General features: G+C 42.0%; 1 protein-coding gene and 1 long non-coding RNA gene across 2 annotated transcripts in view; one reads left to right on the top strand and one right to left on the bottom strand.

The window, feature by feature from the left end:
- LOC118896152 (placenta-specific gene 8 protein) overlaps positions 1-14,397 on the bottom strand; it is a 35,731-nt gene extending 21,334 nt beyond the window's left edge. Inside the window, exons 1-2 of the mRNA XM_036853989.1 lie at positions 14,290-14,397; positions 272-413 (exon numbers count right to left, since the gene is read on the bottom strand). Of these exons, the coding sequence (XP_036709884.1) occupies positions 272-383 (112 nt within the window). The 5' untranslated portion in view covers positions 384-413; positions 14,290-14,397. The remainder of the gene's footprint in view (positions 1-271; positions 414-14,289) is intronic.
- On the top strand, positions 9,827-23,722 carry LOC118896154. The gene is made up of 3 exons (XR_005020099.1): positions 9,827-10,284; positions 19,433-19,567; positions 23,542-23,722. It is a non-coding gene; the product is annotated as an uncharacterized LOC118896154 (long non-coding RNA).
- Positions 23,723-27,249: the final 3,527 nt, after the last annotated feature.

The following is a 27,249-nucleotide window of genomic DNA, read 5'->3' as shown; positions in this document are numbered from 1 at the left end:
TCTGTTCATTGTTAAGAGTCATCAGCTTTTTTCCTGTTATCTTAACTCCAGAACTTATTTTAGGAGTAAAACTATTCTTCGAAGGGTGGAGAAGAATTAATTTACAATCCCGTACAGGCTTTTTCTGTTAACAAAGCATTGCCTGACACACAGGGTACTTTGGCATCAGTGGGGAACGTTTACTACACAATAAGGGAGGAATGAGGGAAGGATTTGGTCTCTGGTAATTCACCTCCGCATCAGTTACGGGGGCACTTTCCCCAGCACTTACAGACGCCACAATCGCTGAAGCAGTCACACATGCCCGTCTGCCAGTTAGAGGTTTGAGGAACCGGACCACTTCCAGGCTGAGTTACAATGACCACCGGAGGTGGAGCTTGCATTTTCGATGCAGGGTCTTACGTGGCTGTGGTCTGAAAGGAAAAACGTGGTGTAAGTAGCCTGGAGGTTGCTCTTGGAAGGCTGTTTTGAGGCACTCTGCTTCACGGGCAAGTGAGGCAATTTAGACCAAGTGACTTGTTGATCTTTGAAGAACAGAATTTCTGCAGAGGCCCCTGGGGGAAGGGATTCACTGAACCGGTAAAACGTACAGATTCTTCTCTTGGCGTTAGGGAACGTAACATGGTTGTAAGAACTGTTTTAAACAGGTGCCTGGTCTCCACACAAGACAGGGAAACAAATGAGGGAACCCGTGATAATGACCACGCCAACTAAAAATTGTTGCACGCTGTTTGGTTCTACAAGAACGAAGTCACCGGCCACTGCAGTCGCTGACCTCCAACACACCCTGAGAGGAGTTCAGGCCGGAGATCAGGAATGCGGCACTGTGTGCTCTGGGAAAAAACTGGCAGAACAGGCCTTCAGAGAGTTAGATATTTTTGGAAGATGATTTTATGAGCCCCATTTCTTACATCTTCTTATACCTAGAAAAGCACTGAAATCATTAACGGAGGCATCTGGTCCTCGTGACCAGCAGCAACCTTCTGCCAAAATGTGTGCTTGGTGGCACGTGCCCCCTTCACTAAAACCATGTATTACTGACCTCCCCTCCGACCTCTTCGCAGCAGTCCCTCCGAGCTATCTGAGACGCTGTCTCCCAGGCTATAGTCCTCATTTGGCTCCAAATAAAACTTAACTCACAACGCTCACGTTGTGCATTTTTTTTCAGTTGACAAAAGGAGTAGCGAATTACGGGAACAGACTTCTGTAAAATTGCACCATCCTAAGCTTTCGTGCACTCGCACACTTTCTCCTCTTGCCCCTCTTTTATGTTCCCTTTTGTTGTGGACTTGTTTCTCATGAGCAGTTGTAAAGGAAAAACTCCCCTGTTTTCTGTCTACTCACAGAACACTGTCTGTCACTTGTGATCACCAAATGTGTGGTAGCTTTTTTCCACACCAAGCAATTCTGCAACACCAGCTGGGGGTCCATTGGGTTGCACGCTGCAGGCCTGCAAGCCCTGTGCTTGTCCAGAGACCGAAGAAGGAGCCCAGAGTCAGTGACAGAAACATCAATGGTTTAATGGATAGGGGGATCTTACATGTCTGAAGCAAGGTCCTGGAGTGACAGCCCACCAGTCTTCGCTCCCAGGGCAGGGGATGGGGGGAGGGGGAGGTTACCAGTTATAGGGGGGATTGACATCAGGTTGGCTCACTGGTTACCAGGGAAACCAGCAGAGGAGCACAGCCTCCCACCACCCCTTTGATAAGCTATCACAGGGGAGATATTCTGATCTAAAGCTTAGAACAATCACTAGCTGGGGCGAGGGCAAGTACGTAGGCATTTACTGATTAGGGAAGGTCAGTCATCTGAACAGAATGTAGGTGAAGCAGGGACTGGTCGAGCAGAGAATGTACAGAGAACAAGAGAACAGACATCTTGGGGAGCCTGCCCATACAGTGTCCTACAATTTAGCTCAATTCTGACACTGTCTACAGGAGACGGTGTCAGATTCCACGTGTTAAGGGCTCAGTCCCACAAGACTGCCCTCCCTCCCCTACTTCAGATGCCAGTTGTAAGACCAGGTTGTCACCTGTGCTTCTGACCAACTAGATCAGAGGTTCCCATGACCCCTTCCTTAGGTTTGATTAATTTGCTGGAGTGGCTCACAGAACTCAGGAAAATAGATTACTTACTAGATTATTGATATATTACAAAGGCTATTAAAGGATACGAATGAACAACCAGATGAAAAGGTACATAGGGTGAGGTTCAGAACCTGTGGAGTTTGGGGTGGGCCACCCTCCCAGCACACCAACCCAAAAGCTCTCTGGACCCTGTCCTTTTGGGTTCTTATGGAGCCTTGATTACATAGGCATGATTGATTAAATCATTGGCCATTGGTGATTGAACTCAGTCTCCAAACCCCTCTCCCCTCCCCTGGAAGTCTGAGAGCTGGGGCTAAAAGTTCCAACCCTCTAATCAAAGATTGGTTCCCCTGGCAACCGGCACCCTCAAGGGCTTTCCAAAAAGTCACTTCATTAGCATACACTCCTCTGTAGTTGAGAGGGGCTTGTTATGAATAACAAGACACCTTTATCGCTCTTACCATGTAAGAAATTCCAAAGATTTTAGGAGCTCTGTGCCAAGAACAGGAATGAAGACCAAATATGTATTTCTTATTAAAAACCACAATATCACAGTAGTCCTCTCCAATCTTCCTGCATCCAAGTTGGTCCTTCACTTCAAATTTACCTGGAGCCTGTACCCCTCTGACAGTGCCGACTGTCAGTGCTGACAGACCCTTGGTACGTGTTAGGGACAAGCCCTGATGGTGTGCCCCAGCAAAGTTTATTAGGAAGTACACTTTGTTAGGTTAGTCCTAATTTCTCTCCATCATGAGAGGCAGTGTGGGGTCATGCAACATTGATTTGATTTGAAGTGAGAATATCTTTGCTCAAATTCTGGTTTCTTAAACCGTGTGATCTTGGACTAGTCATTGATCAGCCTAGTTATTTAACTAGTCATTTAAATTTCCCCCTACTAATCTGCAAAAATGGAAATGGTTTCTGACCTATCCACCTTCTGTGCTTATTGAGAGCATTTTCTTTTGCCCTGTATTCTGAAGTGGAAATGTATTATTACATCTCAGTGTCTAGCACACTGTGAGTGAGTCAAGCATATAATAAGTACTTAATTCAAGAAGACAATGAAAAGTATCTTCTATGAGTACCTTCTATGAGATAAAGTCTAGGGATGAATTTAATGAACAATGAAAAAAATCAGATTAGTATCAGGGAGAGTGGCTAAAATGTACAAAAATGCAGCAAGGAAATGTCTTTTGATGATTTCCACAAATACCTATTGGCAATAATATCAGCTAATATTCATTGAGAGTCTACCTTATATCAGGCACTGTGCTAGACTCACACTGTCCACTTAATGTTACAACAGCCCTGCTAAGTAGGAATTATTATCTTTATTGAGTTGATGAGGAAATGGAGGCTCAGAGAGTTTAAGTAAATTATGAAATTCAAATCCTTCTCTGGCTCACTCCACAGTCCCTGTCCCTCCCTTTGCCCCTTAGCTTTAGAGCCCTGCTCCATCACAGCACTTATTACAGGGTGGCATTTTCATTGGTTTGTTGTGATCTCCTTGAGAACTGGAACTCTCTTTTCATATTTATTCCTTTAGCACCAACTTCAATGTTAGTCTAATAGAAGGTACTTTTCCTTGTCTTCTTGAATTAAGTACTTATTATATGTTTGACTCACTCACAGTGTGCTAGACACTTGAGATGTAATACATTTCCACTTCAGAATTCAGGACAAAAGAAAAACACTAAAATTGAAAATACGGTGCTTCGAGATACTCAGGCAATGTGATTATACTAATGCTTTCTTGTATTATTTCCCTCATAGGGCAGTGTCAAAAACAAGCAAATTACCTCCATTGTTCCATATTACTTTACACTTTTTCTATTTCTTGAATTAACTGGGTTTCTTTATAGATTGCATTGCTCAGTAATGCCTGGCTAGTCTGGTAGTTCCCATGGACAAAAAGAGAGAGCAGTATATGAAACAAGGCAACATCCTGGATGTTTTTCCACACAATTGAAAGCGTATCAACAATGGTTCAAACATGTCTAAATCTGCCCAGGCTTCATCATAGCTAATTGTAAATTAACCAGGTCTATCATTATAAATGGTCCCCTGAGTCCTAGCAAACAGCCTCATGTGAAGGACACAGTGTTTCTGGATGAGTATTAAACGAGTTTATTTTTATTTTTTTTAGAAAGAAGGAAGAAGCTTTAAAACGTTTTTTTTAAAGGTTTCTGTCTGTTGAACTTTATCACCATCAGAAAATAGCTCTAGGTATTTCCCTTCCCATTAGTGAGTGTGGTCTGCAAACATATATTTTTCTAAGTTTTAATAAAATGATTATAGGTACACAAAGAGAGGACAAAATCTGACATTAAGTATTAAAAAAAAAAATCTTTAAAATGAGAGAAATTTAAAAGCCCCAAGGTTGACAAAATGACAAGGCAGGAACAGATAATTCACAAAAGAAGACATGAAAATGACCTTAAGTATATTAAAAAAGATGTTCAAACTCACTCAATATTAAAGAAATGCAAATTAAACACTTGTCAGGTGGCAAAAATTAAAGAGTATGCAACACATTCTTTTGGCAAGGCTGTGGAGGAACAGGTACTCATATATTTCCAGTGAGAATGCAAACTGGTGCAACCTTTCTGGAAGGAACTTTGGCAATACTTAACAAAACTACACTTACGCTTACCATTTGCCCAAGCAATCCCATATCTAGAAATTCATCCTGAAGATATACCTCCAAAAATGCAAAAACACATATGCATGAGGTTATTCCTAGCAGCATTGTTTGTTTTTGCAAAATAATTGTAAGCACTATATGGGAGACAGGTTGAATAAACTATGGTACACCCACACAGCGGAGTGTTATGCAGCTATCAAAAAAAGAATGAGGATGAGCTCTATAAACTGACATGAAGTAACTTCCAAGATATATATAAGTGGGAAAAAAAATGTACAAAAGAATGTTTTTGGTATGATATCCTTCATGTAAGAAATAAAGGGAAATAAGAAAACACACATGTATCTGTTCAACTGTGCAATAAGAAATACAGGAAGAATAAACCAGACACAAATGAAACTTGTTATGTTCAGGGTAAATGAGGTGGAAAGAATGAGAGAATGGAAATGGAGTAGCAGGGCTGGGGGCAACACTTCTCTAAGTGTACCTTTTCATATGGCTCTGACTCTTCCAACCATGCTAATATTTCACATATCAAGTCAATGCATAAATGGACAGTCAAAATCAACCAGAATGTGGCAGGATCCCAAAATGCAATATAAACAGTAACAAATAGACCTGACTGTATTACAATTAATATTATAACCACACTGAGGAAGAAAAAAGTAACCTAAATAACCTTGGAAAGTATTTTGACTATATAACATAAAGCTATAAAAAAATAACTGACATAAATATTATACTCTAGTTAGTAAACTTGTTTTTCACATGGGTATGAATTAGCAATTCTGAAATCTATCTATCTATCTATATATATGGCTTGAACAATATACTGTGGATAATGAGATTGAGATTTTTCCCTGTCAGAGAAAGAAATTACAAATAAGGAAAGGAGGACAGCTAGTATGAGTCCTGTTGGATTGGAATCAGTGGTATGAACTCATGGTTATTTACACACACACACACACACACACACACACACACACAGTTGTAAATGAGGGAGTAAGACTCCTTTGTGGGGTCTTTAAGGGTCACTCCGACACAGCTACAGAAATCCCATTCAGACAAGCATATGAAATTAAAGAATTTATTCTACTCACAGGTCCTAAAGGGGGAGGCATGACATGCCCAGAGGGCCGTGCAAAGTCCCTTAAAAGCCTGAAGTTTGGTAACAGCAGGCATCGAGACAGCAGAGCCAGGACACATGGGCAAATGCCTTTATTGAGGGTCATGAGTGGGGTAGCTTGTGGCATGCAGGAAGCATTCTCATTGGGTAATTTAAATGTAACTGGGTCAACATGGAAAGTAGGAAAAGGGTAAGATGGGGAAGTCATTATAAGGCTTATGAACACATGTATTGGGGATGGGTACTTAGAAGTGGGCAATAACTTGGTAAAAGTTCAAAACAAGCACTTTGGAAGCCACTGAGGCAACAAACAACAACTTTACAGTACACACACACACACACACACACACCCATACACACAGAGAGATATAGAAATGTGTATATATGTATGAATACATAAATATTTCCCAGCCCTCTCCATTGAGAGGACCTAGAAGCAACAACAACCCACTATCAATGAACACACCTTGTGCCCAAATCTTGGTTTCTAAATACCATTTTCCAATTAAAAAAAGAGCCTGAGTTCATTAGAGAAATGGATGATTCCAGGGCTGGGAAAGGGAAGTACAAGATAAGCCTGGAACATCTTGTGTACCAAAAAGTAAAAAAGGGTGCAAATATGGATTAGAGATAGGACCTCAGAGCCAACTTGATGGCTCTTCCAATGGCTAAATCTGGGACAATTTGTGTAACCAAACAATGTTAATATCCGATTATAATTCATAGACTAAACTATCCATAACCCTCTACTGATATAAATAAAAGAGTAAATTTTATTTACTCTGAGGGAGAAGGGGGGAATTCCCTGGTGGTCCCCAGAGGTTAAGACTCCACGTTTCCACTGCAGGAGGCAAGGTTCGATCCCTGCTCAGGGAACTAAGATCCTTCAGGCTACACGGCACGGCCAAAATAATAATAATAATAATAATAATAATAAATAAAATGAGGGAGAATTCCCATTAACGAATATAGAGGGAGTGACGGAAATACAAGATCACCATTTGGCAAACACTACAGTAATAATTGTTATAGGCAAGACTCACAGATGGATGCTAAAATTAGACTTTGAAAGTATGATGAGAAACAACATATTTACACATCTCAAAGTATCACCCCACAGGCTACTTATTAATTACAAAGAGAAAAACAGCAAACTCTCTAGTGGATAAATCTGGCAGACGCTATCTTAGTCAAGTGACCAAAGTTGATATTATCAGTAATGGGACATACTGATGTGCTCCAGAAAGTGGAGACAATGCTATGACTGGGTATATTAATAAATCTTATCTATGGGAGTGAAGGTGACTAGAGCAAGCCTAACCCTGCAACAGGTAAAGAAACAGCAATCACTCCTATTAGTCAGGAAAGGGAAATGTTTGGTATTTATGGCTTGGATAATGTTTAAAGTTCATCTGTGTTCAAATATGATTACGGAGTGTTAGTGTTTTTATTTGATCCATCATGGTCTTATCTGATGTTGATGCTCTGTGAAATTGTTCATGTGCTAGAGGGGAGCATCAAGACCCAGTGGGGAGGACAATATGGATGGACCTTAAAGGCATTATGCTAAGTGAAATAAGTCAGACACAGAAAGACAAATACAGTATGATCTCACTTATACGTGGAATCTAACACAAGCAAACAAACCAAACTCATGGATACGGAGAACAGATTGGTGGTTGTTAGAGGTGAGGGGTAGGGCGTGGGAGAAATGGGTGAAGGTTGTCTAAAGGTACAAACTTGCAGTCGTAAAATAAATAAGTCCTGGGGCTGTAATGTACAGCATGGTGACTATAGTGAATAACACTGTATTGTATATATAAAAGTTGCTAAGAGAATAAATCTTAAAAGTTCTCATCTCAGGAAAAAATTTTGTAACTGTGTGGTGATGCATGTTAACTAGATTTACTGTGGTGATCATTTCACAGTATATACAAATATCAAATCATTATGTTGTACACCTGAAACTAATATAATGTTATATGTCAATTATATCTCAAAAAAAAAAAAAAAAAAAAAGACCTGGTGTGAGTGCCAGGCCAGCTTGCTGCAACACCAAAGCCTAGCTCACAGCACTGGGCCAGCTCCACGATGGCAAGAGCTACTTTTCTCTTCCTTAGGACAATAGTGGGACAATTGGTAACATTTGGATAAGATCTGTAGATTAATTAGGTGATAGCAGTTTGCCAATATTAATTCCCTGGTTTCAGTATGTGTACTATTGTTATGTAAAACATTAACCAGGAAAGCCAGTGAGGGGTGTATGGGGACTCTGTGTATTACTTTTTTATTTTTGTATTTTTTAGGCTGTGCCATGTGCATGTGGGATCTTAGTTCTCCGACCAGGGATTGAACCCGCACCCCCTGCAATGGAAACGTGGAGTCCTAACCACTGGACTGCCAGCAAAGTCCCTGTTATTTAAAAAAAATCTTATTGAGATATATTTTACATACTATAAAATTCAATCGTTTAAAATGGATACAGTTCAGTGACTTTAGTATATTCATACTTGCATAACCATCACCATAATCTAATTTTGAAATATTTTAGCACACATCCTCTAAAGAAAACCCATGTCCATTAACAGTCACTCCCCACTTCCTCTCGCCTCCCCTACGTCCAAACAATCTCTAATCTCCTTTTTGTTTCTATTGGTTTGCTTATTCTAGTCATTTCATATAAATGGAATAAGAGAATATATGTTTTTTTTTTGTAACTGACTTCCTTTAGTTAGCATAATGTTTTCAAGGTTCATCCTTATCACAGCATGTATTAGTACTTCTTTTTTTTTTTTACTGGTGAATAATATTCCATTGTGTGGATATACCATTTTGTGTTTGTCCATTTTTTTAAAAAAATATTTATTTATTTATTTTTGGCTGTGTTGGGTCTTCGTTTCTGTGCGAGGGCTTTCTCTAGTTGCAGCAAGCGGGGGCCACTCTTCATCGCGGTGCGCGGGCCTCTCACTATCGCGGCCTCTCTTGCTGCGGAGCACAGGCTCCAGACGCGCAGGCTCAGTAGTTGTGGCTCACGGGCCCATTTGCTCCGCGGCATGTGGGATCTTCCCAGACCAGGGCTCGAATCTGCATTAGCAGGCAGATTCTCAACCACTGCGCCACCAGGGGAGCCCCCTGTGTTTGTCCATTGATCAGCTGATGGTCATTTAGATTGCTTCTACTTTTTTGTTATTATGAATAACGCTCCTATTACTATCTGCGTACCACACAGGTTTTTGTGCGGACATTTGTTTTCATTCCTCTTGGGTGTCTATCTAGAAGTGGAATTGCTGGGTCAAAATACTAACTTTATGTTTAGCATTTTGGAAGGCAGCTATGCTCACCACTATACCACCAAGGCCATGTTTAGCATTTCGAACTGCTTCACATTGTTTTCCAAAACTGCTGCATTTTGTTTGCGGGTTCCATCATCGTGGCCAACGTTTGTTATTGTTTGTCTTTTTGTGTGTTATTGTTCCAACATTTTTCATAAATCTGAAATTATTTCTAAAAAATAAGAAAACAAAACATAAGAGAATATGGGAAGAGGAGAGCCCCCATAGGACTTAGAGTGAAAAATAGAAAAGCAATCTGTTACAAAAGCCGTAAAACGTATATTCCCAAATCCAAGTAGTATATAATGTAAACATAGCCATAAGAAGATTTTTGAACTGTGGTTGCATTTCCGCCTTATAATTCTTAGGAACCATTCTAAAGAATTTCTCTTTTTCGCATAAAACACCATAAAATGCATTCAGAATAGCTGAAGCTTATTTAAAATTTATTAGGTTTGTCCTTTTATATGCATTAAAGTGGTTTTTTATTTTGGTTTTTGCTTTATTTATTTTTTAACGCGCCATAATGGCTTTTTACTGCTCTTTTACAATCAAAGAGAGAGGCTCACCACTGTGGATCTCACAGAAAACACTGCGAAAGAAGGTTTAGTAAGTAAACAAAAATGGTGGGGAGGAGGGAAGGTGGCGGGGGGCGATCATTCGGGGCCTGCGTTATCTGTGGGTGTCTTTGTAGGCAGGAGTCTATCTTGAAGGGTAGGATCATCAGGTGGTGGAACGAAGCGAACTTGCCTCTGGCTGTGCTCCGGCTCCCTCGCAGGGAGAAGGGACAAGGGCAGGACAGTCCGCCGGTGGCGGGGCGCGCCGGTGTCAGGCTGAACCAAGTTATCAAACCACACGGGCCCATCGGCAGCCTCCGCTTTTCCCTTTGGGGCGGAGAGCCCACTCACTCCCCGTTTCCGGTGCACGCGGGAGGTGTGGCCTCGGCAGGAGCAGGGCCGGGGGCTTCAGCAGCGCGGGCCGGAGGGTGGGGTGGGCTTCTCACCGCCGTGACCTCTCGCCCCTCAGGATGGTGAGTGCGCGCAGCGTGGCGGCGCAGAAGGTGTTCTCCGCCAGGCACCCACGTTCGGCCTCCCAGTACGTGAGTTGTGTACCCGGCCGTCGCCTCCGCTGGGACCTGACTTTTTGCCCCCGAATCCCTCCGGGCAGGCAGAGCGGAGCCCGCGGGCAGGGTCGGCCGCAGTCAGGGCGCGGCCAGCTCCAGGCGGCTGCATCTCGCGGACGCGGGGAGGGTCCGCGAGGCTGGGACCCGGGCTGGTCCCTGTCGCCGTACGCGGCTGGACCTGCCGGATTTGGTGGGAGCCGAGATTGGCCGGGCAGGCGCGAGGGAGCCCGGGGTCTGGGACAGGGTCGGGGCGCCGCTGCCCGGCACCCTGCCGCTCCGCCAGCCGCGGCCGCTCCGTCTCACCAGGCATTTGTAATACATTTTGTAAAGTTTTCATCAGATGAGTGGGCCGATCAGCTCACTTCTGATCAGGAAGTAAGACAGAAAGAAACTATCATCACCAACCCCCTGCCCCTGGCCCCGCTGATTTTAACACCTCTTAGGTGGTCCCCAGGTTCTACTTCTAGTGCACATGCCTGTTTTTCGGTTCAGTAAGAAGCATCCACAGCTTTCTAAACACACTCGTTCTGTGGATTCATGAAAAAGGAAATAAAGAAACTGCAATTGTGCCATTTCTGTTGTTCACGCTTTTTACAGTAATCACCTTGGTTTTGGGAAAAGGAAGCTCCCAGTCCTGGGCGTAAGCTCTACAAGGGCAGGGAATTTTTGTGGGCTGTGTTCTCTGAGGTAACGCAAAAGCTTAGCGCAGGGCCTGGCACACAGTAGGTGCCCATTAACACGCCCGCCACCGCGGTCTTAGTGCGTGATGCCCGCTGGAGCGGTGCACATCAGACACAGGCTAGTGCTCAGCCCTGAAAACCACTTAAGCAGTGGCAGTTCTCCCTAGAACTCCTTTAGACCGCCAGACATCCTATATCCCAAACCCCAGTACTCACATGACAGAAACCATAGTTTTGGGTGATAGCTTCCCATATTTGGGACCTGGGAAGAAGAGGCGTTGCAGGAAATGCTTTAAAAAAAGGAAATTCAAACTTTCTTTTGTATTTCTTTTTAATAATCAAATATCAGAAAAAAACAGGAAAGGCTATACAAAATGTTCGGTGGTTATCACTAGGTGATTGGCTGGTAGATATTTTTAACTTTTATCTTTATAATTTTGTGCATTGTCTGAAAAAATTTTTTACAATTAGCATTTATTCCTTTTATAATCAACACAAGAAATACCCACTTTGGAAACAAAAAGCAAATACAGTGACTAAAAAAAAAAAAAAAGTAAAGGGTTGTGCTGATTATCCTATAGCTGTCTGAAGTTTTTTCTCCTTAGCCCCTGGCCAGTGCCTGGCACAAGTTGGCATTCAGTAACTACTTGTTGAATGAATGAACTTATACCCTTCCCATGATCTCTCTCAGGAAAAACATGTTCATTTAACTTGCTTATTTTTTAAGAAGTCTATGCTGTGATTTTGAATAGAATGATCTGAATATTTCAAAATAAAAACTTGCCTGCAATTATCTAACCATCCTTTCTTTTTCCTAACTGTCCTCACTCAGTATATACTTTATATATCTGTGTATTCAGATTGGCCGCTGTTAGCCCTTAAAGCAGAGACTGGAGCATTCTCTGAGTGCCTTTGAAGTTGAATCAATGGTAAACTGCACATTTTGCAGCCAGCAGCTTCGTCGGAAATATCCATGTGCTGACTGCCAGTTAGTTTGTACCACAGTTTACTTTCTCAGTGTAGTGGCCTCAACAGTCTTTAGCCCCAAAGTCAAAAGCTCTCGGTTTCTGTTTCTTTCACTACTTTTGACTTCCTTTTTTGAATATGGAAAACTGGGCGCCCCAGGTGTTTCTGTGGACTTTAGCACCGAGAACTGAGCAGAGATTGGGGGCCCCGGGAGGTTTCAAGGTTCATCTCTAGTGAAGGTTACCTACAGCAGGGGGGAAGGCTACTCTATCCGGCCCAGCCCAGAACAACAGCACTAGGAACCAGCGCCCCGGACTTCTTTTTGACCAATGTGGCTTATTCTGAAAGAGGTCTTGTAACTTCTCACATGAGATTTCTTACTCCAGAAAGAGCTCCCTGATAGCTATCAAACAGAAGAGAAAACAAGCACACTTACTCCTGTGCAGCTCTGTGGTTTAAATATCATTTCACAATTCTAGGGATCCTTTAGGTTGCAATAAAATATAAAATAAAAACGAACTCAAAATATCCTAAACGGTTGCAAGTCTCTTTGCTTCAGCCATTAAATACCCAATAGTCTTTAACCTTAACCATTCAAGGTAAAAGATCGACAGCAGGAGTTGAGGGGAAGATAACAAAAGACAACTTCCCTGAAATCACTTTAGTGCCCAGTAATGTTTCCAAGAATTTCTGGGACCTTGTCTACAAGCTTGTCTCCTCCGTTCAGTGGTCTTCAATGCTTACTGTGCGCGTAAAAGCCACTTTGGAGAGTTTGTTTATGATGTAGATTCCTGGGCACTATCCTCCGAGATTGTGATTTAGGTGGGATGGGCTGGGGTCCAGGAATCTGTACCGAGCACCCTCAGGGCTGCTGCCCCTATGGCATAGGGTGCTGTCATGTAGAGAAATGTGGCCCTCTGCATGGACGCAGCTTGGTGAGAATTAGAAAAATACCATCCCCTTCTCCAGGCAGGTGTAGCCATGCCAGGGCCTCCAGCTTTCCCGAGGAGCACAGGAACTAGCCCCACTCACCCATGGGCTGCCTGCCCATGCAGAGGCCTGGCATCTCAGGAGATTCCAGCATCAGTGCCCTTACAGAGGACACTTTGTAACCCACGGCCCTGGGCATTTTTATTTCTCTTCTGTTAAGAATAACTGCAGATCCAACCCACGTTAGCAAACATTACTGGGCACCCAACGTGTGTAGCGCTTGTGTTAGATATGGTAGGGGTTCAGGAGAGTCTGTAGTTTCCTCTCCACAGCCGGTAGCTCTGCCCATCACTGAGGGACCACACAGCTGTTTCGTTTCATGTTGTCTTTGATGCCACAGAGCAGACAGGTGATGAAAAAAGTTGGTGGGGGCCACTCCGGAGAAAGGAAGAATGGAGGCAGGAGGAATTGAAGTGGGAATCTTGGTGGACAAGCTTTGAAGAGAGACTGAGACCCCTTTCTTTAGAAGACCCCTTTTGTGGAATGCCCTCAATGCCCAGAAACCTTGCAGGATTTGGCCCACATTTTAAACACCCTAATTTCATCCATTAGTTTTAGTTACAACTAGCCTTATACCTGTCTCCCCTGCCCTGGAAAACTTCACTCTTGAGAAGGACAGCCCCTATCTTATTAATATTAATTAGTATTAATCTACTACATTAATTACGTTAATATTAATCAATATATCGCTTAGATTTTCCTCTTCTTTCTAGTGTTTATCAATGTTAAACTTTAATTTTTTTTTTGCTTTGATTGAAACATTTCCATTTCCTAATTTCTCATCTCAGAAGTTAACAAATGTGAGGTGAGAAGGGTCTCTTTCTTTATACATATAAATAAAGCACCAGAATTTAAGTTTGAAGCCTTCTAGTCTGTTTTTCTTACTGTCATACCAAAAATTCAAGGATTCTCATGATTCATTAGCTAAATCTATAAAATCCCGTCTTCTTTTTCTAATGGAAGAAAAATCAAGCAAAATAGTTTCAAAAGACAAAGAAATTAGACTAGCACAAGTAAACATGCCTATGTATGAAATAAAGAGTGAAATTAATGATCAAGTTATAAACACAATGCCTAATATATATATCCTGCTGAAAGCAGTAGTTGATGACGATTCAAGACTACCTTATGAAAAGCATGGCATCTCACACATGCCTGGCACATGTTGAATTTGACTAACTTAACTAAATTTAAAGCAATTAGATAAGAGAACATTGGTCTTTCGGCTGAACCTCAAAATATTGCATGTTAGAAATAATAACAAGAAAATCAAATACTTCCCCCCCCCCCCCCAGGGCTAAGATAAGCTTTTAAAGAAGTGCTTCATTTCAAAGTACTTACAGTTAAGAAATAGGTCTGGGCAGGCTGTATCTTGTGGCTTGAGAGAGAATCTCACTAGAAGTGAGAGATACAGGAAAGAGAGAAGTGTGTTTCCATCGCAGTATGCAGTACAAAGTACATAATGAGTGGTTTTTCATTGGCCAGTGCAATCTGGGCAGAGGAGTGTTCAAGGTATGTTCTGTGATTTTGAAAACGAAAGCATTTCTTGCTCCCAAAATTGTGTTCCTTCTCCTACATTGTGGTAAGTACACTCATGTATCTTTTTAGGGGGGGGGAAAGGATTTGATTCATTATATAATTTGACTGGTTTTACATGTCTGGCAGAGCTTACCAATTTTTAAATTTTACTTTTTCCCTTTAATACAATAAATAACATTTAGTGTATATTTATTGCTGTTTTTAAATTGGGGAGCTTGTAGGTAGGGTTAAGGAGAAAACAGGCTATCTGGAATTCCATACCTAATCAGACACTTTTCTTTTTTTCTTCTGCCTCTTTGGACTCCTTTGTTCTCCCTGGCATTGGTTAAATAAATGCCTACTAAGTGTTAGGCACTGTACTAAATGCTTTTCATGTATTAATTTTTTGAATTCTCCTCACAAGTCTGTGGGGTAGGTATGATTATCATCCCCATTTAACTGGCAAGGAAACTGAGTCACAGCAATGCTAAGTGGCTAGAAGTTGGCAGCTAGGAACTGGCTGAAAAGGGACTCTAATCTGTGTCTTTGGAGGTCTGCACCACATCCTGCCTCGCATTCTCACCCTACAGTTTGACGCTAGCCTCGCCCTAGTGGGAAACATCTGCCGTTCCTCACAACCTCAGAGGGAGTGAGAAGGCTGGCCACTTTCATTTCTGAAAGGCTCAAATTACAGAATCAGAAATCAAAATGTTATGAACAGGTATTTCAAAAGGAAGAAATTCAGACATAAAAGAAACGGTGTAAAGAGATTGGGCGTGGTGTAGTAAAAAGTGCCATAGTTTGTAGCTGAGCTGACAGGGGATAAAATCCTGTTAGCTGTGTGGACTTGGAAAGTCAACTAAAAAGTCTAAACTTCGGTTTCCTTACCTCTAAAATTAGAAAAATAAGATTTACCTACCAAAGTCATTGGGTGTCATTGATAAGGCTTAGTCTGTTTTATTTTATTATTATTTTTAAATTAAAAAAATTTTTTTTTTGGTCACGCCGCACGGCATGTGGGATCTTATTCCCTGACCAGAGATCGAACCCGAGCCCCCTGCAGTGGAAGCGTGGAGCCTTAGCCACTGGACAGCCAGGGAAGTCAGGCTTAGTCCATTATAATGTTCGATGTATGTTAGCTGATATCACTGAAAGACTGTTGAGATACCAACTATAATCTGAAACAATGATCCCCCCCCCCCAACCCGCACACCTCCCACCCAGGTGACATCCAGTATTGACAAGGTTTTGCGAAATGGATGATAGACTCATTGATTTTTGGTGGCATTATAAATTGGTACTCTCTTTTTGGCAGGCAGTATTGGCTATATACATACGTAGCAGAATCAAAAAATAGACTTATCCTTTGGCCCAGCAATTTCACTAAGAGTGAGTGTCTTCTTAAATTCTGTGCCCATAGGCTTTTTGTTTACCTCACCCTGGTCCCAGGCCTGAAAGAATACAGGAAAGAAAGGGTCAAATCATGTCAAGTCTGTGTTTAGCCTGCTATGCTACCCAGGGTAAGGGATAAAAGAGCTTAACTACACAGTCTATCCCTTTGAGCTACGCTGGGGGCAATGGGAGAAGAACACTCAAGGACAGGGAATTCTATGTGAAGTAAACCTTTTTTTAAAATTTTGAAACAATTTTTGACTTAACAGAAAAGTTGCAAAAATAGAAGAGTTCTCATATGCCCTTCACCTAGCTTCCTTTAAAATTAACATCTCATGGGCTTCCCTGGTGGTGCAGTGGTTGAGAATCCGCCTGCCAATGCAGGAGACACGGGTTCAAGCCCTGGTCTGGGAAGATCCCACATGCCGCGGAGCAACTGGGCCCGTGAGCCACAACTACTGAGCCTGCGCGTCTGGAGCCTGTGCTCTGCAACAAGAGAGGCCGCGATAGTGAGAGGCCCGCGCACCGCGATGAAGAGTGGCCCCTGCTCGCCGCAACTAGAGAAAGCCCTCGCACAGAAACGAAGACCCAACGCAGCCAAAAATAAATAAATAAATTAAAAAAAAATACATCTAAGACAAAAAAAAAAAAATTAACATCTCATATAGCCATAGTAAGATGATCAAAAATTGAAAATTAACATTGGTACAAGAACATTAACTCAACCACAGACAAAACTATTTGAATCTTAATAGTTTTTCCATTCTCTGTTCAAGGATCCAATCCAGGATTCCACCCTGCATTTAGTTGTCATCTCTCTCTTTAGTCTCCTCCGATCTGGAGAAGTGCCCCAGGTTTTTCTTGCTTCACATGACTTTGACATGTTTGAAGAGGACCTATGTGGAATTAACCTCTTCTCCAAGGAGCCCTGGGTCTTTTCATTGGAGAACGGTATTTAGAAAAGATCTGGGTGCTGTTGGATTCTCATTGCTTTTAGGCTCCTTCAGTAAAGAGAGGTGATATATGTGTATTTACTTATACACATGAATGAATGTGTATACTTGTACATATATGGATATGCGTGCATATGCCCATCATTATCAATCAAAACTGTGACTTCACACTGATACCTCTAATTCTAATCCAATTCCACGAGGTTTAATTCTAGCTTTCCTCCTTGCCTTATTTTAAGTTCTTTTTCAGGCAGTGAAGAACTTAGCTTTCATTATCTACAATATATTTACTTATTTGTTCAATCCAACCCTTTTATGTACACATGATGCTTTCAGAATTGCTAACCGACACCTCTGTGAGAAGCCAATTTACCAACTAGACTACAGTGTTGTGTACAGTTCTTTTTGCTTTTTTAGCTTTACAGGATCAAGTCAAAACACTGTTTTCCAAAGTTACTTAGGTTACTTCTTTTCTTTCCTGTCCCCTTTGGTGTGGTAATGTAAGATCTATTCAGAAAAAGGTCACTCCCTCTTCATCTCTGCTGTCCTGTTACCATCCCCTCACCCCCCTTTCCTATCCATCCCCTGTCTCTTTAGTTTCTGGTTTATCTTCCTTTATCTATTTTGTACTTATGTGGAGAGGGACTGAGACCCAACCCACAGCCCCAGCTTTGCACAACTTTGTGAATATACCAAAACCCACTAAACTGTGCTTTAAAAGGGTGAATTTTATGGTATGTGAATCATATGTCAAATTTTAAAAAGCCGTGAGTTAGAAATCCTTTTTATTCTTTAAAAGGAAACAGCTGGAGCTAAGCTCTGTGTTCAATGCCATTCTCTAATCAGCATCTGGAATAACTGGAGCTATCATTCATATCGAATAGAGGGCCAGTTTCTTGTGAAATTATAATTAATATTCTTCGAGCCAGAAAACTGGCCATGATATAAAAATTTTCATAGAAAATTTGAGCATCTCCAGATGCAAATGAGGGCAAAACATTTCTATTTCTCAGGCTTTTATCAGGTCACGTGTAAATGAATCTTGATTTCCTTTGCTTGTCCTCTGGGCCCATCGTTACAAACGTTGTTAGAAATCTTGGCAGCTCTGCAGAAGAAGTCATATCCTGTCTGAAAAAGGACGGATGCCAAAGCTCGTTTTGGTTTATGAGCTCTTGTTTTTTAGTTAACGTATACAAGTCATTAACCTTCCTGTGGAGAGAAGACTGAGAGCCTGTTACCTCTAAATGGGGGTGGGGGGGGGGAGCTGGCTTATACAGTAAGTGCAGCACAGAGAAAGGGTCCAGCTCATGTAGTTACGTCTCTATCCAAACATTCTCTCCCAGGGAAGGAAAATGAACAAATAAAGACCAGATGATTTACAACACGCTTGGTAAAGGAGAAGATCAATATTGCAAGACGAATTTCTGTGGAAATCTATTTCTGTGCTTAGATGCTCATTCACCCCTAGCTCATGCCAGCAACTTGTCAGTTTATATCTGGTGGAAATACATTTCCAGAAGGTTGCAACTGAGAACACAGTTTTATGATAATGAGGAGGTGCTATGGAAGAAGTTGTGACATTTGTTTCCCTATATCTTATTGTGGGAATCCTAACTGCAGATTAAATTCCTGTCCTTCTGCAGCTAGATGGAAGATTCTCCATTTCTTGGAGGGACCCTGTCTCCATACTCAGTGGCTACAGACTTGTAGACAGGCCCAGCTTTCTTCATGAAATATAGTAACTTCCATTAGGGAGAGGCTGTGTGTAGGCTGCAAGTAACAGAACCCACTTACCTGCCCCTTTTTCCCAAACAAAACATGAAAATAAGAAGCAAGAGCCTGAGGGCAGGGATATAAACAGCCCTTCAAAATGACTGGAACCAGGGACTTGAATAGGGTTGCCATCTCTTTCTGTCTCATCTTTGTTCTTTTTTATTGCAGACTGGCCTTGTCTGAAATAGGGAGTGGGTGCCTGCCTCAGGATAGACAAAATCATATAAAATGATGGGACTTATCTTGACAGGCTGGAGCGGAAACTGCAAAGATTCAACCTGTGGTAGCACAGTGTTAACGAAAATAATCAAACAATCTCTGATAACAAAAGAGTTTTATTTGAGCCAAACTAAGGATTAGCCTGGAAGCCAGCTTCCCAGATTACTCTGAGAAGCTGCTCCAGAGAAGCACGGTTTCCAGCACAGTTTTATATCTTGTCAGAACAAAGAACATTAAACAAGTTAAGGATACATATCTTCAAGGTTTCAAAAACAAACAAACAAACAAACAAAAAAACACATAGATCAGCACGTATAGAAAAAACAAAACAAAACACATAGATCAGCACAAGTCAGCATGGCCTTGGCATCTGGGAAGGGAGTCTTATCATCAAAGGAGTACCAGGGTTAGTGTCCCAGGAAGAGAGGCATTTAATCTTTATTTCTCACTTGGACATTCTTTACTACTGGTCAATGTGCCCTTTTCTATAGTAATTAAAGCAGATGTACAATGTATGTTTGATAGGTCACAAACAGGCTATTTTAGTTAGCATAAAATTCAAGTTAACTCATGCATAAGCCAGAATGACTTCCCTATATCTCAATATGTGGAAATTTCTTTTATCACAGGCTTGCCTGGCACTTGGGAGAAGCACACTGAAGAGGAGGGCACAATTGACCCAGTGTGTCCCTTGGTCCCTGTGTGATGGCTCAGTAGGAACCCAGGAACTGAGCTGTGTGTCACTGGCATCCCACTGCACTCAGGTGACCTCTCTGTTTTTACTTTTCTGTTTTTGAAATTGATAAAACTCACATCCTGTTCTCTACCCATAATTAAGAAACGTGTACATTGCCCAATCGTTGAATCTAATTAGTTTTTAAAAAAATCAATGTGAATATTATTGTGACTCTGTGATTATTTTTAAAGGCAGAGCCAAACTTCATTTTTCTTTATCCATTTAACACACCCTTACTAGTTGCTGGGCACTTTTCTAATCACTCTGCAATTATTAACTTAATCCTCATGACAGCCCTATGATGAAGGACTCTTATTAAGCTTATTTTATGAGTGATGAAACTGCCAGGCAGAAAAGCAACAAGCAGAAGGTCACAGAGTTAGTTAACTGAAGAGTCAGGATTTTTTTTTTTTCTCTGAAGTTTCTATTCACTTATTACGTGCTTTAATCATCTTCTCGATGCCAGTTTCAAATCTTGGGAATTCTGTTTTCCCTGGATTGCTCCTTCCTAAAAACCTCTATCTTCTTGCCCAGTTTGGGCTAGTTGTTCTCTAAACCTGCTGGGTTTCTATCCACCCGAATCTCTTCTTTATTCCTCCCCAGGATTTTTCAGATTCTAAATCATCCTTTTTCATGGTTCACTCTCTCATTTAGCTCAACTGCACTGAATGTGACTTCCTAAGACAGGAAGTATGGGAAGTGCATTTTTTGAGTCTTTGCATGCCTGAAAAAATTTTTTTATTCTTCCCTCACACTTCGTAGTTCAACTAGACTTATAATTCTATGTTTAAAATAAATTCCGCTATGGGAAGGAGGAATGAGGTGGAAGGGGAGACTCAAGCCAAAAGAAGGCAAGAAAGAAGAGGGAAAAGAGAGAGATAGAAAAAGAGAAATAGAAAGCAGAAAATAAGATGGCAGATTTTCCCCCCCAGATGTAGTACTCACTTTAAATACCTCAGTTAAAACACAAAGTTCTCAGATCAGATTTTTAAAATAAAGAAATAGATCTAGCCACACATTCTAATCAAGATTTGCAGGAACATAATATACAGAAACTTTAAAAGTCAAGGGATAGATAAAAGACTACCAGGCAACTAGCCAAAAGCAAGCTAGTGTCACTGTATTACTATGAGACAAATAATATTATAATGCAGTGAAAGTGCATGGACCTCAGTGGTCTCTACCCACATGGGTGAGCTCAAAAACGCATGGAAAAAAAGCAAGTCAGAATACACGTGGTAGGAAGATATTTATAGAAATTTCACATAATGAATATATGTTTTACAATACATATTTCCAAACCAAGATTATATTGGTCATCAAGACATGCGTATGTGGTGAAACTATAATGGAAATCAAGGTGGGGGAAGAGGGGGCAGGTTCAGGGTGCGGACCTCAAGTATATCACAGGTACTGGTGATATTAAGTGTCTTCAGTGGAGTGGAGGGTTCCTGGGTGTCCATTTATTATTATTTTGAAGCCGTTTTTGTATGTTATGTGCACTCTTGTCTACAAATTTCCTTTGGAACTTTGAAGGCATTGCTCCATGTTCTTCTACTATCTGATGTGACTGAGGAGAAGTCAATCTCATTCTTATTCCTTTGTAAGCAATATGTTTTTGGAAGCTTTTAGAATTTTCTTTTTTATGCTTGTGTTTCTGAAATTTTACAATAAGATATCTAGTTGTAGATTGTCCCCTTTTCATTGTGCTGGCTCCTTTCACTGCAAAAACTCATATCCTTCAGTGCTAGGAAAATCTCATGTTGTTTCATTCAGCTGTTGCTTCTGATGCCAGTGCATGTCTTATTCCATCTTCCATTGTTTTCAGTATTTCTGAAACAGTCTCCGGGATTTTACAGCAAAGAGCATCTCCCACTACTTTTTAGCCTCCTCTATAAGTATTCTAGAATATAACTTCCTCTAGTTTTTCTTCAACTACCATTTCCCCACCTAGTTTACATCTAGAAATTCACTGAACTCTCTCCTTTCTGCTGATGACCCTCTTCCCAGTCTCTTGGTTTTATTTTTTATTTTTTTTAAATTAATTAACTAATGTTTCTTTTTTCTTTTTTTTTTAATATTTATTTATTTGGTTGCACCAGGTCTTAGTTGTGGCAGGTGGGCTCCTTAGTCGTGGCACATGGGCTCCTTAGTTGTGGCATGTGAACTCTTAGTTGCAGCACGCATATGGGATCTAGTTCCCTGACCAGGGATTGAAACCGGGCTCCCTGCATTGGGAGCGTGGAGTCTTATCCCCTGCTTCACCGGGGAAGTCCCCAGTCTCTTGGTTTTAACTATAAGTCTCCAGGGATATTATTTAAATTTTATTTATTTATTATTATTTTTTGGCTGTGTTGGGTCTTCGTTTCTGTGCGAGGGCTTTCTCTAGTTGCGGCAAGTGGGGGCCACTCTTCATCGCGGTGCGCGGGCCTCTCACTATCGCGACCTCTCCTGTTGCTGACCACAGGCTCCAGACACGCAGGCTCAGCAATTGTGGCTCACGGGCCTAGTTGCTCCGCGGCATGTGGGATCTTCCCAGACCAGGGCTCGAACCCGTGTCCCCTGCATTGGCAGGCAGATTCTCAACCACTGTGCCACCAGGGAAGCCCCGTAGGGATATTATTTAAATGCTCGTTTGTTGGCTCTTTAGCACAAAGCTTCTCCATCAGTTTTTCTGAGGTGCAGAGAGAATACCAATGGGAGAGGATTGAGTAGAGCCAAGGGAATTGGAGCCAGAGCCTGGATGAAACCATGCCTGCACACCTGAATGAGCACCCAAAAATACCCTGTACTCACTAACTGTGTATTCTTGGACAGACAAGGGGATTCTCTTATCTGTGCTTTAGTTTCTAATGGAGGTAATAATACTAGATATACCAGTGAACAAATAGAGGAAATCCCAGGCTCCATGCAATTTATATCAAATGCCTTCCCCCTGATACACAGACTGGCACTACCTCCCCACCACAGTTTAGCTCTATGGAAGAAGGTTTCTCTTGGAGAGAGGGAGGGTTGAACATCTTGACTGCTAAATCAGGATAAACTGGTGGCAGTGGGTAGCCATGTGTGTGGGCACTTGGGGTGAATTGAGTCTGTGCTCTCCCCCCCACAGTGCCTTTGCACCTACTCTTTTCACTCACTGCCTGCACTGCCCTTCCTGTCCCTCTTGGCTAGTTGATTCCTAATCATCTTCTAGATCTCAACTCAATTGTCAGTTTCCTTGAGAAGCTTTCCCAGACCTTGATCATGCCAGTCAGGTCTCCGTACTGTGTATTCCTTTCTGTTAATACATCCCCCCACTAGACCACCTCCCTCATGTGGTTTCATTGTATGACCTCTGCACAGATTCCTCCTAAATTCCCCGCCCCCAACCCCAGGCCTTCCGTCTTGCCTCTCATCTCAAGAAAGTGAAACTGTCCAGTATTTCCTCTGTGTCTTGTTGACCCAGGCACTGTTTTCTCGCTGACAAAGCCTTGTTTGTTTGGTTCTACTGATTAAATGAATTCGATTTCTCTTCTACTATTATTTACTGACTGCTTTCATTATTTTTCTTTCTAAATATCGTGTCATTTACTTGGAAAGGATAATATAGGTAAATGGTACAAAATTCAAAACTATAAAAGAGTGCATCGTGAAAAGTAAGTCTCCTTTCCTCTCTGGTCCCCCAGTTACACTGTCCCCTTGTATGAAGATGTTCACTGATGCCAGTTTCTTTTGTATCCTACAGGGATAGTAGATGTACTACAAGGATGTCCATCTTGATATTGTTTTTTTCTTGTATATAATAAGTGTACGCTCCTCTTGGCCTTGTTTTTTGTTTTCATTTTATCAATTTATCTTGAAGACTTTTGTTTCCAACAAAATCTAACATACAAAGTAAACCCAAATATGCACAACCTATACTTTTTCTTTCAAAGTATTTTATATGCTTTGTTTTATAGGTTTTATATACACGTTTTAATCATTTCTTTTTTTCTTCTTGTCCATTGTAATTCCTTGTAGTAGCTACCGATGTTTTAGAAAAGCATAATACACCCATAATGCTGTGTCTGTGATGGTAGAAGAGAATAAAGGGCTGGAGCAGTATCGAGAACGGCATCCCCTCCACAGGATCTCACCTGTGGGGATGGACAGGTGTGGAGGTAACCGCACCATGGTGAAGAGTCCACAGCAGAAAAAGAGTCGCAGGTGGAATTTTGCAAGCTTTTTTCTTTTTTAAAAAAATTAATTTATTTATTTTTGGCTGTGTTGGGCCTTCGTTGCTGCGCTCAGGCTTTTTCTAGAGCAGCGAGCAGGGGCTACTCCTCGTTGCGGTGTGTGGGCTTCTCATTGTGGTGGCTTCTCTTGTTGCGGAGTGCGGGCTCTAGGCGCACGGGCTTCAGTAGTTGTGGCTCGCGGGCTCTAGAGCGCAGGCTCAGTAGTTGTGGCGCATGGGCTTAGCTGCTCCACGGCATGTGGGATCTTCCCAGACCAGGGCTCGAACCCGTGTCCCCTGCATTGGCAGGCGGATTCTCAACCACTGCGCCACCAGGGGAGTCCCTCTTGCAAGCTCTTGAGCCCTGAAAAGATCATGGTTTCCCTGTCCTATCATTTCTAGTTCAAAACAAATGTTTATTATTTGAAATGACATATCATTTATATGTGCTGGATTTCAAATGCATTTTTAATTAAAAAATTTTAATTTTAATTGACAAAAAAAATTTAATCTTAGATAAATGATTAGAAGCGTCTTGTTCTTTCTCTTGTCTCTCGCTCTGTGTCCCTGTTTCGCTGGGTCCCTGGGCATGTGCTTGGTCAGCTTCTTGGGTCACCCAGAACTGGTGGGGTGAACAGCACAAGGCACGTAGCTGGGTATCACAGAGCACTGAGAATCCAGAAGTGAACAAGACACAATCCCTGACTACAGGTCACTCTCTCAGGGGAGACAGACAGCAGGGCAATTTCAGTCCCATGTGGTAAGTGCAAATATGCTCTGATATCACCCTGGAAGGGTCTTAACCTAGGTGGGATCCAAGTTAGTCTCAGCCATATATTTCTAAATCACTAACCTCATTAATTATGTGTCAGTGTTCAAAGATAAGTTTATCAACATGTGCTGGGAGTATCTTATCGCAAGTTCCTATTACCAATTACATGCAATATAGCAGATTGCGTTTTTCAAAGATGGCCCTCCTCATGCTTATCCCACCCCACACACTCTTCTTACAGTGTGACTGTGTGACTGATATTCTCACACGTAGGGGTGTGTGTTCCCTCTCTTTGAATCTGAGTGGAAGCCTGTGACTGCCGACCAATGGAGCAGCAATGGAAGTGATGCCATGTGACTTCTTAGCTCAGTCATACAAAGGATCTCCCCACCCTCCATGCTTGTCCTTGGAACCCACCACCGTATTTTGATGAAGACCAAGCTATATGGAGAGGCCACATGTGGGTGCTCTGGCCAACCGTCCCAGCAAGGCCCTCAGCCAATAAGGCAGCATCAACCACCAGACATGTGAATGAATGGACTTCAGATGGTCCCAAATCCTGGCCTTTGAGGCTTTGAACTGAGGATTAGGTATGATGGAGCAAAGGCAAGCTGTTCCCATTGATTCTGCCTGAATTCCTGACTCACAGAAAACACAAGGTACAATACATGATCATTGTTGTTTTAAGCCACGAAGTATAGGGAAATTTGTTATGTATGAACAGGTAACTAATACAATGCACAAAGCTATTTATGAGGATTTTTTTCTTTTTGTAGAAAGATGTGAGAAATCGGAATGATGGTGAACATATTCATGTTTATCATTTGCAAAAAATTAAAGCACAGTACTTTTATTTGGATGTTGATGAATGAAGTGACATTTAAAAACTATCATCTAGTAAGATGCTTTGAAAAGCCAAAAGCAGAGTAGTTGGTATAAACATAACTAACACTCATGTAATTCATAAAAGTCTTGAGAGCTCAGAAACTGGAGTAAACCCGAGCTGTTAAAGCCTACAGGTAATATGAGCCTACAGGTAAACAGCAGAGTCCAGCTTCCGCGAAACCCAGTAAGCACAATATTCAAACTTTAGTGTGTCTTGGAGTCACCAGTAATTGTGTTAGAAGTTCAGATTCCCACCCACTCCCTCCTCCCCTCCCCTCCCTGCCCAGGCCACCTCCCCTCCCCGGAGTATTTTCATGCAGGGTGGGGTTTGGGAATCAGTATTTCTGCAGTCTTCATGCAAGTTGACTACAGGCAACGCAACTTCATCCTATGTTAGAAAACGTGTGAATTCTGGCAGTGCAGGCAGCTTAGCCGAGGCAGGGATGACCAGACTGGGCTCCCCTCTGAGCTCCTGAGAGCGGATGCCACGCCCCGGTGTCCATCCTCGTGTCCAGGGCCGGGCTGTGCACAGAGCACACTCGGGGGACATTGGCTGAGCCGAGGCCATCACTGTGGGTGCTCCTAGAGCCGGGCGCTCCCTCCAATTTCATAGTGTGGCTGGCCCGTGCCCGAGCTCCCCAAGCAAACGCTTCCACTCCAAGGAAATCGCTCATGCGGGAGTCTCATAAGAAATTTCTGCTGCTTTGTTTTTGTTTTGTTTCTAATTAGTAGAGATGCGGGAGTGAGTAGAGAGATCTAGAGAAAGTACAAAGGGAAACATTCCTTTACAGAAATTGTTGGTAAATGTTATTTATTCATTCTACAACAGCTTTTGAATTTAAGCTCCTTGAAATAGTCTTTTTTTTTTTTTTTTTTTTTTAACTGCTTTGTCCCCAGAGCTTCACATAATGCTTGGCAAATGACAAGAATGATAACAAAGGTAATTTACTTTTCTTGGGCGCTTACTGTGTGTTAGGTACTCTTCTAAACACTTTATATATATTATTCATTGTATCTTTACATCAGCCCTGTGAGGTAGGTTCTAATATTATCCCCATTTAATAAGTTCATAAACTGAGGCACAGAGAGGCACATAGTAGGCACTCAGTAAATACTTATTGAATGAACTATTTGTGGAGTGCTTCCTATGTGCAAAGCTATCTGCTAAGCTCTGAGGAGGGTAAAGAAATGAAGAAGACATGATCCTGTCTGGAAAAGGATCTGGGAAAAGGGTTTCCAGTCTCATATGCCAGCATGTTTGTGAGATTCCTGATTACACTGCCGGGAAGGGTGGACAGAGCCTGCTTCCTTCCATCTCCCACCTCCCGTCCTGCCATGAACTGACATTCTTGGCTGAAACTGTGAGAAAGCAATGCAAGTGAGCATGTCTTAAACAAAATGACCCAAGGATGAGATGACAGCCATTTCCTATAGAATGCCGGAATGATAATTTATTTCTAAAGAAATTCAGATAACTAAGCAATCAGTTTCCTGCAAGTGATTATTAATAGAGTGAATCCTTGGGACTTGACTGTTAGTGAGCCACAGCAATAAAGCTGAGTTCATTTTGGGGCTCAGAGGGACACAAGGGAAGTTTCCTTGTGTCTAGCCCTCTCCTTGTCCCCCCCCACTCCCTCCCCCTGCCCCATTTGTTATTCTAGCCTTTATCACCCTCCAAATGTGGAAAGGCATGATCCAACAGTTGAATTTCCCCAAGATAGTTACCCTTTCATAGCCATCCACAGGAGAAATCATTTGCTGTCCCTCCCCACAGCCCTGCAAATGAGAGACCCTCTCCAAAAAAGCTCCTCCATTTGAGTGGCCCAATTTAAGTGTCTGCATATTATTTGGTCTCTCA

Source organism: Balaenoptera musculus, chromosome 5, assembly GCF_009873245.2.
Source record: "Balaenoptera musculus isolate JJ_BM4_2016_0621 chromosome 5, mBalMus1.pri.v3, whole genome shotgun sequence".
Lineage (NCBI taxonomy): Eukaryota > Metazoa > Chordata > Mammalia > Artiodactyla > Balaenopteridae > Balaenoptera > Balaenoptera musculus.
This window is presented reverse-complemented; position numbering and strand designations above follow the sequence as displayed.